The 11,856-nt window shown below is 42.2% G+C and overlaps 1 protein-coding gene across 1 annotated transcript; it reads right to left on the reverse strand.

Moving 5' to 3' along the window:
* Window positions 1-8,317: 8,317 nt before the first annotated feature.
* Window positions 8,318-11,850, reverse strand: TMEM17 (transmembrane protein 17). The gene is made up of 3 exons (XM_008644399.2): window positions 9,700-11,850; window positions 9,358-9,471; window positions 8,318-8,973 (listed from the first exon to the last, which is right to left on the reverse strand). Exons 1-3 carry the CDS (start codon window positions 9,769-9,771, stop codon window positions 8,644-8,646), a joined length of 516 nt encoding a protein of 171 aa, XP_008642621.2. The 5' UTR covers window positions 9,772-11,850; the 3' UTR covers window positions 8,318-8,643.
* Between the last annotated feature and the right edge of the window lie 6 nt (window positions 11,851-11,856).

Raw genomic sequence — 11,856 nt, forward strand, 5'->3', positions numbered from 1 at the left:
GTCAGGATATTGATATCTGCTCTTCTCTCTCATCTGCAGTGGAATGAATTAATAGACAATAAACCAAGACAAATCTGCTGGATCTGTAAATCTGAATTTGGTCAGTCCAGAGATTGACTGGAAGCTGTGCTGCTTCTGATATCCAAAATGAATTTGTCACCTCGCTGTGCAGTGCTCTGCTTGCTCACAGCCCTTGGCCATATGAAATGACACACTCTGATGATTTATGGGCCACCACAAATAATTTTTTTCTTTTCAGTAGGAACTGTTCTCTCGTGCATTATTGCTGTGTGACTGAGGAGTGTGCAGAGGTTTCAGAGGGTCCAGGATTTACTGGAGATTGGGACATGCCCTAGGAATGGCAGTGGAGGAACAATATTTGAACATCAGTTGATTTTTTTTTTTAAAGACATTTACTAAGCCTGGTTGAACACATTCTTTCCAAATCCTTCAAGTTCATCTGACTGGTTTTTTTCCTGGGTTTTGAAGCAGGCAGGGCAAGCCTCATCTGGCCACAGAGCACTGTCCAGAGCACTTGGACATGAACCAGCAAGCTAGGGCAGAAGATGTGGAGGCAGTTCCTTGTGGGACACCCCTCATTCTATTTGCATCTACTTCATCAGAAAAGCCATGAAAAATGGGAGACATTCCACATGTGGTGGCCATGGCTGGTACCTTAACCTGAGTAGTGAAAGCTACAGGTAATGCATGGGGAGAATCGCTGTGAAGGGAGACACCGGACATGAGTTTGGTTTTATTTCCCACAGCCAGGAAAGAGCTGGGAAAGGGATGTGGGTGCTCACAGCCCACTGGGACACCACCCGTGTGTCTTTGCTGCCCACGAATGTCTGCCAGTTGGTAGAGGCTGGGGTATTGCTGAGGTCATTGTCATGCTGAGGGACACCTCCAGAGGCTCAGATGTGCTTGTGTGAAGTGGTGGATTTAGGAGGACACCCCAGCCAAGCGCTGGCACAGGCTACTAGAGTGAAAATGTGGGAGCATGGCTTCATGCTGTGGTTTGAATGGCACTAGGCTGTAATATAACCACAAAGCAGGGACAATCACCCCTGGAGAAAGTGGGTTTTGCCTTATCAGCTCAAGTGCAGAAAATTTTAGTGGTATTTTGCTGACTGGCTGAGTGATACTCCCTCAAGTGAGTGACTGTGATTAAGTGCAGATATATATCTGTGACAGCTTCAAATTAATGAGGCAGAGGAGAGAAATGAGACCTGGAAAAGGCATTTTTCTTCTAGCCTGGCCTAAAAGCCTCTTCTCTGTCCCAGAGGATGCAGCTGCAGCTCCCTACCTACCCTGTGGGTTCACCTGAGAGTTTGATTTCTCTGCTGGAGCTGCTGCCATGCACATAGTGATCACCTGCAGATATGTGTGCATGCAAGCAGGGGCTTTGCAGGGCTGGAGGCTTTTGGGGGTGAGGAGCACTGTCTAAACAGTCATATTTCCTGGAGGGAGGCAGCACAGACTGTGAATTGGGTCTGTTCCCAGAGCATCTTAACTCACGAGTAATTAGCTCTTAATTAGTATGCAATAAGTTACTTAATAAATGAGTATTCTTCACAGCGCCTATTGTACCACGTGACATCAGCTAAACTGTGTGAAATACATGTAATTACTGTCACAGAAATGCAACCATAGCTCTTCCCCACCCTCAAATTCTTGTGTGTCCATAAATCATGGGCACTTGGACCAGGGTGATGCTCAGCAGTGTCACCATGCACCACCAGCCACTTTGTCCTCACTTCCAAGCCTGCTTTCAGTTTTCCAGTGAAAGTCAGGATTCATCGTACAGGAGGCAAAAAAAATCCCTCCTCACTTGTGCATCACCTGTGTCTCAGTCTCAGTGTCAGGCTTAAAAGCACCCTGAGGATAACGTTAAGCTCTCATAGTTTGCCTTAAAGAGAATATAAAAAAAATCCTACTACACACACTGATTTCATCCCAGTTTTGTTTAGAAGAGTTTCTGCTTTATAAGGCTTTAACAGTTAAAACCCCAAGGAAGGGTGCATTCTCCTGCTGGAGTACTTCAGTCCAAAATGTTTTTGCAGTGACCTAACTTTGTTTGTGGCCCTGAAGAGGGAGAGAGGTGGAGTCTCTTAACTGAGATCATCAAAATATTTGTGCTGGTATGTGCATTTTAGATCTGTCCTTAAAATTATTCAACTTAGCTGTGCTTTAATTTGTTTGGGGCTTTTGAACTTTAATTTTTTCCCCTAGTTCTTGTTGGTGTGACATGTGCCAGTGGCTTTGAGGGTATGTAATTGCAGATTTGGGTGTTTTCAGCTGCTTTTTGGGAAATGCAGTGGTCTGGGCTTGCTCAGAGGTGGAAGGAGAAATAGGGATGGAGAAAAATATCTGCATGTGGCTGAATAAGTGCAACAGTTTGAACTTAATCAGCCAAAATGGCTCTCTTAGGCGTGGGCTGCACATGTGAAAGATGTATTGCAGTAAAGACGTGCTTTATTATGCCAACAAAAGTGGGATAGCAGGAAGCTATCAAGAAGGATAACAAGCACTAGATATTACAATGGGGATTTCTCACATTGCTAGCAAGAGGAAAAGCTGCCCTGCCCCTCTGCTGGCTGAAAACACCACAGAAGATATTTTCCAAATTTTTTTTTCCCCCTAAAGGGATCCAGGCAACAGCATCCATGTGCATGCTGCTGTCAGCAAAGCTGGTGCCTCCATTTTTCTCAGTTTCTAGCTCCTGCTGCTGCAGTAGCAGACAAACCAAACTGCAAGCAGTCCCTGAACACAGCCCCAGAAAGCACCATTTATGTGTCTAACCCATCAAAGCCACACAGAAGGGAGAGCAGGAACAAGCTGTGTGTCAGAAAGCCTGCAGAGTGTTAATGATGTACAGTAAATGGGTGGTAAATAACAGGGCTGTCACTGCAAGGCTGCTGCGTGTGCCTGTTCTGCATGCAAACAGCACCGGGATTTCTGCAGGGCTGAGCCACACGTGCTTGGTTCCCATAAAGTATGGGAAGATCTGTGTTCTGGATGTCCTTCCTACAGGGTGGTGATCTGATGGCACGGGATGGGCAGCACCGTATTATGTATGCAGCAAGCAGGACTGCCTAAAATCTTTCAGCTTTGGGGGAGAAGGGTCCCTCAGCCTTCAGGCCCAGGGCTGGCTGATTTCAGCAGTACTAAAAACAGAGGAGGAAAATGGCTTAAAGCACTGCAAAACTTCTCTGAACATCCTGACCCCCCCCGAGTTGAAGAAGAGTAAGAAATTATTATTTTACTTTTACAAGCCCAAACATTTTATTCAGGAGGGCAATGGGCAGAGCTCTTGCCTGAAAGAGGTGGGGGTCGGTCCCTTTTCCCAGGTAACAAGTGCCTTGTCCTCTAGACAAGAGGAAACAGCCTCAAGTTATACCAGGGGAGGTTCAGATTGGATATTAGGGCCAATCTCTTCACTGAAAGGGTGGCCAGGCAGTGGAACAGGCTGCCCAAGACAGTGGTGGCGTAACTGTCCCTGGGAGTGTACAAAACCAGTTTAGATGTGGTGCCTAGGGACACAGGTTAGTGCTGGGTTATCAGCTGGACTCGATGATCTCAGAGGTCTTTTCCAATGATTTCTCAATAGTTCTATGACTCTGTAATTGAAAGCTGTGCTGAGAAATGCAAGCACAGGCAAATGTGTCCTGCCCTACTCACACGTGTTGGGTTGCTTTGTTGCAGGTGATGTTTAGAAACAAATTGCTCTTTCACAGTGCATCCTCCTCAGAGAATTTTCCTTGGCTGGGTTTTTATTCTTATTATCCAATCTCTGTTATCACTGTAATATTTCATGCTTCTGTAAAAAAAAAAAAAAAAAAAAAGAAAAAAGAAAAAAAAATCATACTCAAGAACAAAGCAACCCACAGCTTTTCTTCATTTCAGTCTTTTGTGTCCAAAGGGCTGTCCTGAACTCAATAACTGAGCTTTTATTGTGTCACATTTCACTGTCCCTGACTGCAGCCAGCTTGACTAATCCTTTTGCTGCTGCCTTATCAGTATTTCCCTAAAAAAAGACATTGTCCTTTTATTATCACCTTGACACCCACTCCTGAGTGCCTGGTGGGCTTTGAGAATTTAAAATTTTTTTTTTTTGGTGCAGTTTTACTTAAGAAAAAGAAGCAGCTTCAAAATATTTCCCCATCCCATGTTTTTATACATGATTTTTTTATCATGATGAATAATCTGGAAATTAAAAAAAAAAAAAGAAAAAAAAAAGAAAAAAGGAGTGAGATTCAGGTTTCTCCAGGATTTTCAAAATGAAAGTGTTCAAAGACTTGCTGTTCACCTACTCCCTGCTGCTTTATAAAAGGAAGATCTGTTGCATTTCTGGTTGTGGTAAGAATTTGCTTCAAATCGAGATGTTTTAAAAGCAAACAACAACAAAAGAAATCAAATACAGAGTGCTTTAGCTACGTATTTTAATTATTGACTTTTACATTAATATCCTACAGAAGATAGTCACAGATCTTACTCTTGCAAGTCTTAATCCTGTGATAAATTTTATGTTTCCTGTGCAAGGCTACAGAGTCAAAGGCAAAACAAAGAGAGGAGAGATGTCCATGCTAAAATCCTTTCTGTGATTCAAACAGGAGCTCAGGCACACTGACTGGTCGGAGTCACTCCGGACTGGCACAGGCAGTAGCTGCATGGGTTGAGAGGCTCTGTTCAAAGCTCCAGCAGTGCAAGTGATTAGGAACAGCTATGTCTGATATTCTTCTCACCTTCATGAATTCAGCTGGTGGTGTGTTTTCAATACATTGAGAGTGTGGTAACTAAAGAGTGCTCGGGCACTTTTTCTCCATTATTTTACCTGGGAACAGCATGGGCCCACCAGTGTGAATATAGAAGGGTCTCCTCTATGCCTTAAAGAACAGCAGTGCCCTATTTCACAGACTGCAGGAAATCCTGCCCTAATACTGGATGTTCAAGGCAGCTCTCAAGGCAGTCGTCAATACTTCCCAAATTCACCAGGGAAGCCACAGGCCTTGGCATGGCTGTGCTTGCAGCTGCCTGCCGGATTTGTTCATTTCTGTCTACAGTTTCTCTGTTGTGCTCATGTCTCTTGGCCAGGAAATGCTCCCCAGGGACTATGTTACTTTCAAACCTTGGACCGTCTGAAGAAGAAAAAGTGCTTTTTTTTTTTCCATAAGAAACTGCAAAAGTTGCATGTATTTAATGAATGTGGAACTGTGTGCTTTAGGCTGCTGCTTAGCTGGGGGAATAACATTTCTGCTGAATCCCTGAAGGTTTCCAGCTAGTAAATTTCCACATTTATTTTCTTTTAATAAATTCTCTCCTTCATGTACCCAGCGGCAACTTTGGTGGCACCAATCATCAACATACACATTTTCTCTCAGTGTTACACTTCTTGAACCTATTTATTCTGTTATAGTTTAAATTCTTCTTGCTCTTATCAGCTGACCCTTACATATGGCTTTGCCTGCCTCCTACAGCAAACCTCTTTATTATCTTTATTTGAAGCACTGAACAAAGTTCTTTCTAATTGTTGCTATCTGACCTTTTACCTCGAGAAACAAAATTTGTTTTTCAAAATGAATGATCTCTGCAGCCTTTCCCAGCTATTGGCCATCTTATCAGACCATGTAATGATGCCAATTCTACCTGCTTCATCAACTATTTAAAGATTCACACAGCCTAGTCCAGTTTATAAGAGACAAAGGCAAGAGTGAAATGTATGATCTCATTCCTCTGGGTGCAATTCTTGCAGAAATTGTAAAGAGTGAGCTGTTGATATGGAAAGGTTAATGCTGTACCCTCTTTTTTATCAATTGTGTGTTTTCTATCAAATCTATGTCTTATCTCATGTCTGCTTTATCAGATCTGCTTAAGTAAGGTACACATTTGAAGCCTCTTCTAAATTTAATTTCTCCTTCTTGAAAGTCCTGCAACTATTAAAGAAAGAGAAATCCTTTTACAAAGTCTATTTTAGACAAGGGACACAGGCCAAGTTCAGGTATTAACCATTTGCCAACTATGCCCTTGATCACAAAATACTCCTCTCATCTTCAAATTGATCAGTAACCTAAAATAGAGCATTTTAAGATAATGTGCCCATTCCTAATTTCTTTTATTCAGTTAAAGGAAATAAGTTGGTACAAATTTCCCTTAAAATTGGCTGTTGACCTTTCCTGACAGTAAACTTCATGAAATAAAATAACTGATTTCTGTTCCTAGGCTTTAGCCACTCAAAGATCTTGATTGTGAAGGGGGAGCTGCTGGTAACTATCTAGAGCATCAAAAAATAAATTTTGGGTGTTTCTTGGCACAAACTGCAGTGTGGTGGAAAGCCACTGTTGTACAGCTTGTGTTCAGAACCATCTGGATGCTGCCCAGTGAACTCCCACGTGTTTCCAGTGGTTTTGAGATCCTTCCTTTCACTTTGGTTTCCACCTATTCTGTAGAGGTGAGGAAAACCATCAACCCCCCTCACTGCCCAAATACTTGCTCTGCTGAATCTTAAATTCTCATGTCCGGCTTGTGTATTTTTCTCCTGCTTGCTTGATGTCTCACCAGTTCTTGTGAAATTTGGAAACTTTTGGTGTAATTCCCCATCGATTGTTGTTCTCCTGAGCACTACTGTAATTTTATTCTCTTGTCTCTGGGTGCACGAGGAGCAGGAAGCTCATGGCAAAGCTGCAGCTGTAGACAGCATGCATTTTAGGTGCTTGCAAGCTTTCTCCACTGGAAGTAATGATGGTAATGGTGAAATTAAAACTGGTAATTATGAAATTAAAAATGGACTAGCAGATCTGTTAGGAGGCCTGAGCAGAGAGAATGCAGAGATCTTGTGTTTATCAAATATGTTGCTGAAGATCTACCTCACAGGCTGGTTTCTATGTTTAGCATTTCCAGGCAACTCTACTTCTAACAGTGTTTTTCTTAATTCTATTTCCCCCTCCTCCTCCCCATCCCCAATGAGCTATGTGTCCTTGTGTCTTTGGCCCCAGTTGTTTTGCATGGCAATTTGATCTTCCAAATGCATCATTTCCTTATGACTAAAAGCAAGGATTTCGAGTTACATCTCATGGCCTTAGCCTGGAGGCCAGTTCCTTGTTGGTGTACGGTCGACTTTTTCAGCTTCATGTTGTATTTCATGTACTCAGTGTTAAAAACCTTCCTCCAGCCCTGTTTTTTAGCACTCTCCAATAGTGTAACTGTGGCTGACATTAAAAATATGTCCAATGTTCCCCCTACACCAGTTAAGAATGTTTTGACAAGGATTTTCTAGTGCTGGAAAAGTATTTTTGAAATGATGTAACTTCTGCTTAAACCTCACTGTCTCCCTCTCAGGCTCTGATTACAGGGCTCTAAACGCTTTGTATTAACTGTTAAAAGCCACTCTTAGAGATTCTTAGAGACAAATCCTCTCTTTCTGCACACAAGGCAATCCAAGATGGTAGTTTGCTTAAAAACAAAGGGGTATATGCTCTGATAACACATGCTTTTACGATAATGAAATGAGGAAGGAAACTTAGTGTAATTAATTGTCCCATTCACTCATGGATTGATTGAAAGGAAAATGTTGGTAAAAGCATTTTTACCATTTTGGTAAAAACAAAAGCTAGTGCCTTTTCAAACTTGGGTTCTATAAGCTTTAAATATTCAACAACTTTAAGCATAATGCGCCTTTTTCATGTTAGACTCATCTTACTTCCAGTCCTCTGAGCAGTTTGGATGCCAGCTCTCAAAACTGACAATTCTTGCCCTGCTTAAAGGACTCAAAGGATTTAGATGAAAAATTTATTTAAATGTTTAATCTCTATCACCCCTTGGCAGAAAAAGTGAACTTTTAGCCATTACCAGAACTGCAGAAGATAGTCTAGAATTTAATACACATAACAGGAATGAGAGAATCTTGGTATATGCCTTGACCTGGGAAAAACAGGTTCTGCCTTTCAGTGACATAAAACCCTTTTTTTAAATGGCTAAAATTTTGTTACTGTTCTATCTGGGAAAATTGCACCACTCTGAATTGATAGTTAAAACTGTAACTAAGCCAAAGGAGATGACTGTAAGAGTTTTGTGGAACAAATACCTTTGAAATTACATCCCTAGTATAGTAGTAAGGAATTTCTAAGTGCTGGAATTACCTGGAAGACCATCTCTGAAAGTGTAATCTTTGTTCACTAACTTCTTTTTGAGCCTCAAGATCTCTTGGGGTTTTTGCTTTGGGTTTGATTTTGGGTTGGGTTTGTTTTTTCCTTAACTGAGGTATCAGACATTAAATATGTGCAACACATCTGGAATACAGGCAAAACTGGTACCAACACAAAAAAGCGTAGAAAAGATTTATTGTAAACAAAAGAATTTCCTGCAAACAGTAAGGAAAAAGGCTTCTGGTTTTTTAAAAATGCCACAACTTTGAATTACATAAAAGTCTCCAAACCTACTCAGTAACAGTCCACAAATAGTCCACTCAAGTCAGTCATGGAATTGGCTTTGATTTTCCTTGCAGAGAGGAGCTCCAACCTCTGAGGTTTAATGTCGGCTCTTGAGCAAGATCTGTTTTTTTAATACCTCTGAGGCAAGAAGGCAAAGAATGACCCAACAAAACGGAAACAGAACTGCGGCAACATTGGGCCGGGCTCTGTCACCTTGTCAGGCCCTCGGGGCGCGATCTCCACCGGCACGGGGCCCCTGCCAGCCCCGGGAGCTGCTCCCTCCGGCCGGGCCGGCAGCGCTGGGCCCGGGGCGCTGCTCCTCCAGGCGGTGGAACTCGGTGCGGCGGAAGCGAGCGGCCAGCGTGTTCACCATCCTTCTCAGCGTGAAAAAGGCCGCGACCACTTGGAAGGAGAGGAAGGCGGCAAAGATGATGTGGACGGCTCGCTCCAGAGAGTGGATTTTCAGGCCTTCATTGAACAGCAAGAAGAGAATTATAGGCAACTGCGGGAGGAGAGTCAGGAGCCAAAACCCAGCCAGCTCAGGCACCTGTAACAGGGAGACATCACCAATTAAAAACCCGACGGCTGGGATGAAAAATCCAAAATCTTGTGAAGGAAAGCCACTTTGTTTTAAATTCTCAAAAGCCAGCACATAATGTGGGAAGGCAAAGTGAGGTGGCTTCATATTTTCATACCCAGTGTTTTTAAGCATACTTGTATTTTCTGACAAAACAGTTTGAGGGAGTGAAGGCTCTCTTCTGAGGGAAAACTACTTGGAATTCAGAGAATTAAGTGGAAGCTGATGCCAAGGGAATAGAAGATGAAGAGAAATAACCACCTCCCCAGCTTAAATCTCTTAAATAAAACGTCTGCCAGCTAAACTCCCAAAAGCAGAAATTCTTGCAGAAATTATGTACATCTGGTAACGTACTTTCTCCAGGAGATTGCCCACGTATCCCAGGTAGAGTCGAATGAGCTCTGTCAGAGAGACCAGGATCATGATGGTGACCAGGATGAACTTGTAATAATCTGATAAGACTGGATACTGGAGGGGAAGAAGAGAGTAGAAGTTTCTGCCATGCAGTCTGTGATTAATTGAAGATACTCTTGTGCTATTGTCAGCTGACAGTAGTGGCATTCAAATACCCCTAAACCTCCAGTTCCCAGGAATTCCCAAATCAATTTAACAACCTCTAACTCCAGTGAGCTGTGCCCCATACTAGGTGTTTGATGTAATATACATTTACAAACCAGCACTTTCCTTCATTCTCACCTTCAGGTAGAGGATGGCAACTGTGATGAGCCACCAAAACGGGAAGAAATAAACGTTGAAATAGAGGGACATCTGCAGTGGCAAACTGGAAAGGATTTCACAATCTGTAGAAAGAAGATTTCATCATTCCTGATGTAAATATGACAGAAGGATACTGCTCCATCTTAGCTTCATGCAGGGCAATAACACTCTTCCCACTCAAATTAAATGTTAAGAAAAATATTTTTATTTCCACACACTATCTGGAGTTACATCATTTCCTGGAATCTAAGGCACCTTTTGGCTCCTGGGACAGAACATTTTTATCACTTAGTCATATATTCAACTTGAGTGTCCAATTGTTGATTACCTTGGTGGCTTTTAGCTTATTCCACCACCTCTGAGGCTTAGCTCAAGAGAGCTGCTAGAGAGCAGGCTTGCATGGACCACTCTTCATTTTCAACCTTTTACTTAAACAGAAACTTGGATGGAAACCAGTAATTTGTCAGATTCTTAAGAGATCATTTCAAATATGTGTCAAACTAACGCTCAGCCTTTTAAGTCTGTAGAGAACAAAATGCATTCACTCAATGCAATGCAGAGAACAGCAAGTCTCAAACTCCAACGTGGGCAGTAAATTCTATATTTACAAATTTAAAATAGACCAACAAGGTCAGACTTATGAAAAAATTTAAAAGGGAATCATTCATTTTTATATGCCATATTCTAGTAAACTGATATTGCATCCATTTTGGTTTGTGTCTGTAGGCACATCTTCACTCAGTTACTACCTGAGCAAGTTTAGAAAGCACTCCCTGTCATCTGCTGGTTTGCATTCAAGTCCTGTGCCTCTGCCTGTCACGTTGGTGGTGTCTGACTGGAAGTTCCTCTAAACAGTCACACTGCCTCACCTCCAGCCTCAGAACCACCTCTCTTCTGACACTGCCTTCTCTTTTGAGATCCTTCAACCACTCTCACACCTCTGTTCCACCTCGGTCTGGCATTCCACGCAGCCTGGTACAGTCTGTTTTACACGTCTTTATGCCAGGTGCCAAGGGAGCCATGGTAACCACTAGAAGTAAGTGGGAAGGGGGGAGGATTTGGGAACAGAACTGGGACACACCTGGGTGTTGTGAGGGGGAGAGATTTGCTATACTGAAATAGAAGGTGCAAGACTATCTATCTATCTATCTATCTAGTAATCCCATTTTTAAGCATCGACACTTTCTTACATCTGCAAAGGAATTAAAATCTATAGGTACCTCAAAAGCAGTTTCACCATCTACCTAAAAGTGTCCCAGCTGTCTAACGCAGGAATCTCTTCAACACCAAGACAACTTGAGCAGTCACCAAGATAAAATTCCAGAACACTGCTTTCTTTCAAAAAAACCCACAACCATCCAGTTATAAGTAACTACATTTCTGTCCCATATGTATTGGCTAAAAATGTAATGGTTCATGGCCATATTACGTAAAAACAGAGAAGCCAAGAATTCTAATTTCAATTGTGATAACAATGTTTAGGTATGTTAAAGGTTTCCTTGACATGGCATTGCTATTTATAAATTCTGTGCAAGTTCTAAGACTGTGTTTGGATGAATGTTTAAGCAATATAAGCCAATTCTAATTCGTTTTTCTATCCCTGAATTAAATTAATGCTTATTTTCTGTGACTGCTAAAATTAATGGAAAAGCCAGACAGTATTGCAGTGGCCAGTTGCTACAGCAACTCACCAAGATATATATGTGTAAAACTTAATTTTTGAAACCCCGATGTCCAACATTTGCAATTGGTTTCAGTGGATTGGATATTAACATAGGGGTATTCTCTGAAGAGAAAGTGGAAGGAAAAAAGCTTAAAGATAGAAGCTATTTGTGAAATGTTTGATAAATGAAATGAAGAACTAGTAAGTGTCAGCAGCGTTACTACACAAAGAAAGAGGGTACTCCTGTCTTGAAATAAGAACGGCTTTTTGATTAATTTGATCAGCTTAGAACGGATTTATCGGTTTAAATGAGCCCAGCCTTTCTGCGTAGCCGTACTGTGTGCATTTCCATGGCTACTCTCGCGCCGGGGGTTTGAAAAGGGCGCGTGTTGGCCCGCGAGTTCCACAGGCGATGCGATGGGCGCAGCTATCGGTCACCACGACAGGCAGGGTCAATAAAGAGGAAGCCGACA

This window comes from Corvus brachyrhynchos, unplaced genomic scaffold (genome assembly GCF_000691975.1).
Source record: "Corvus brachyrhynchos isolate BGI_N302 unplaced genomic scaffold, ASM69197v1 scaffold312, whole genome shotgun sequence".
NCBI lineage: Eukaryota > Metazoa > Chordata > Aves > Passeriformes > Corvidae > Corvus > Corvus brachyrhynchos.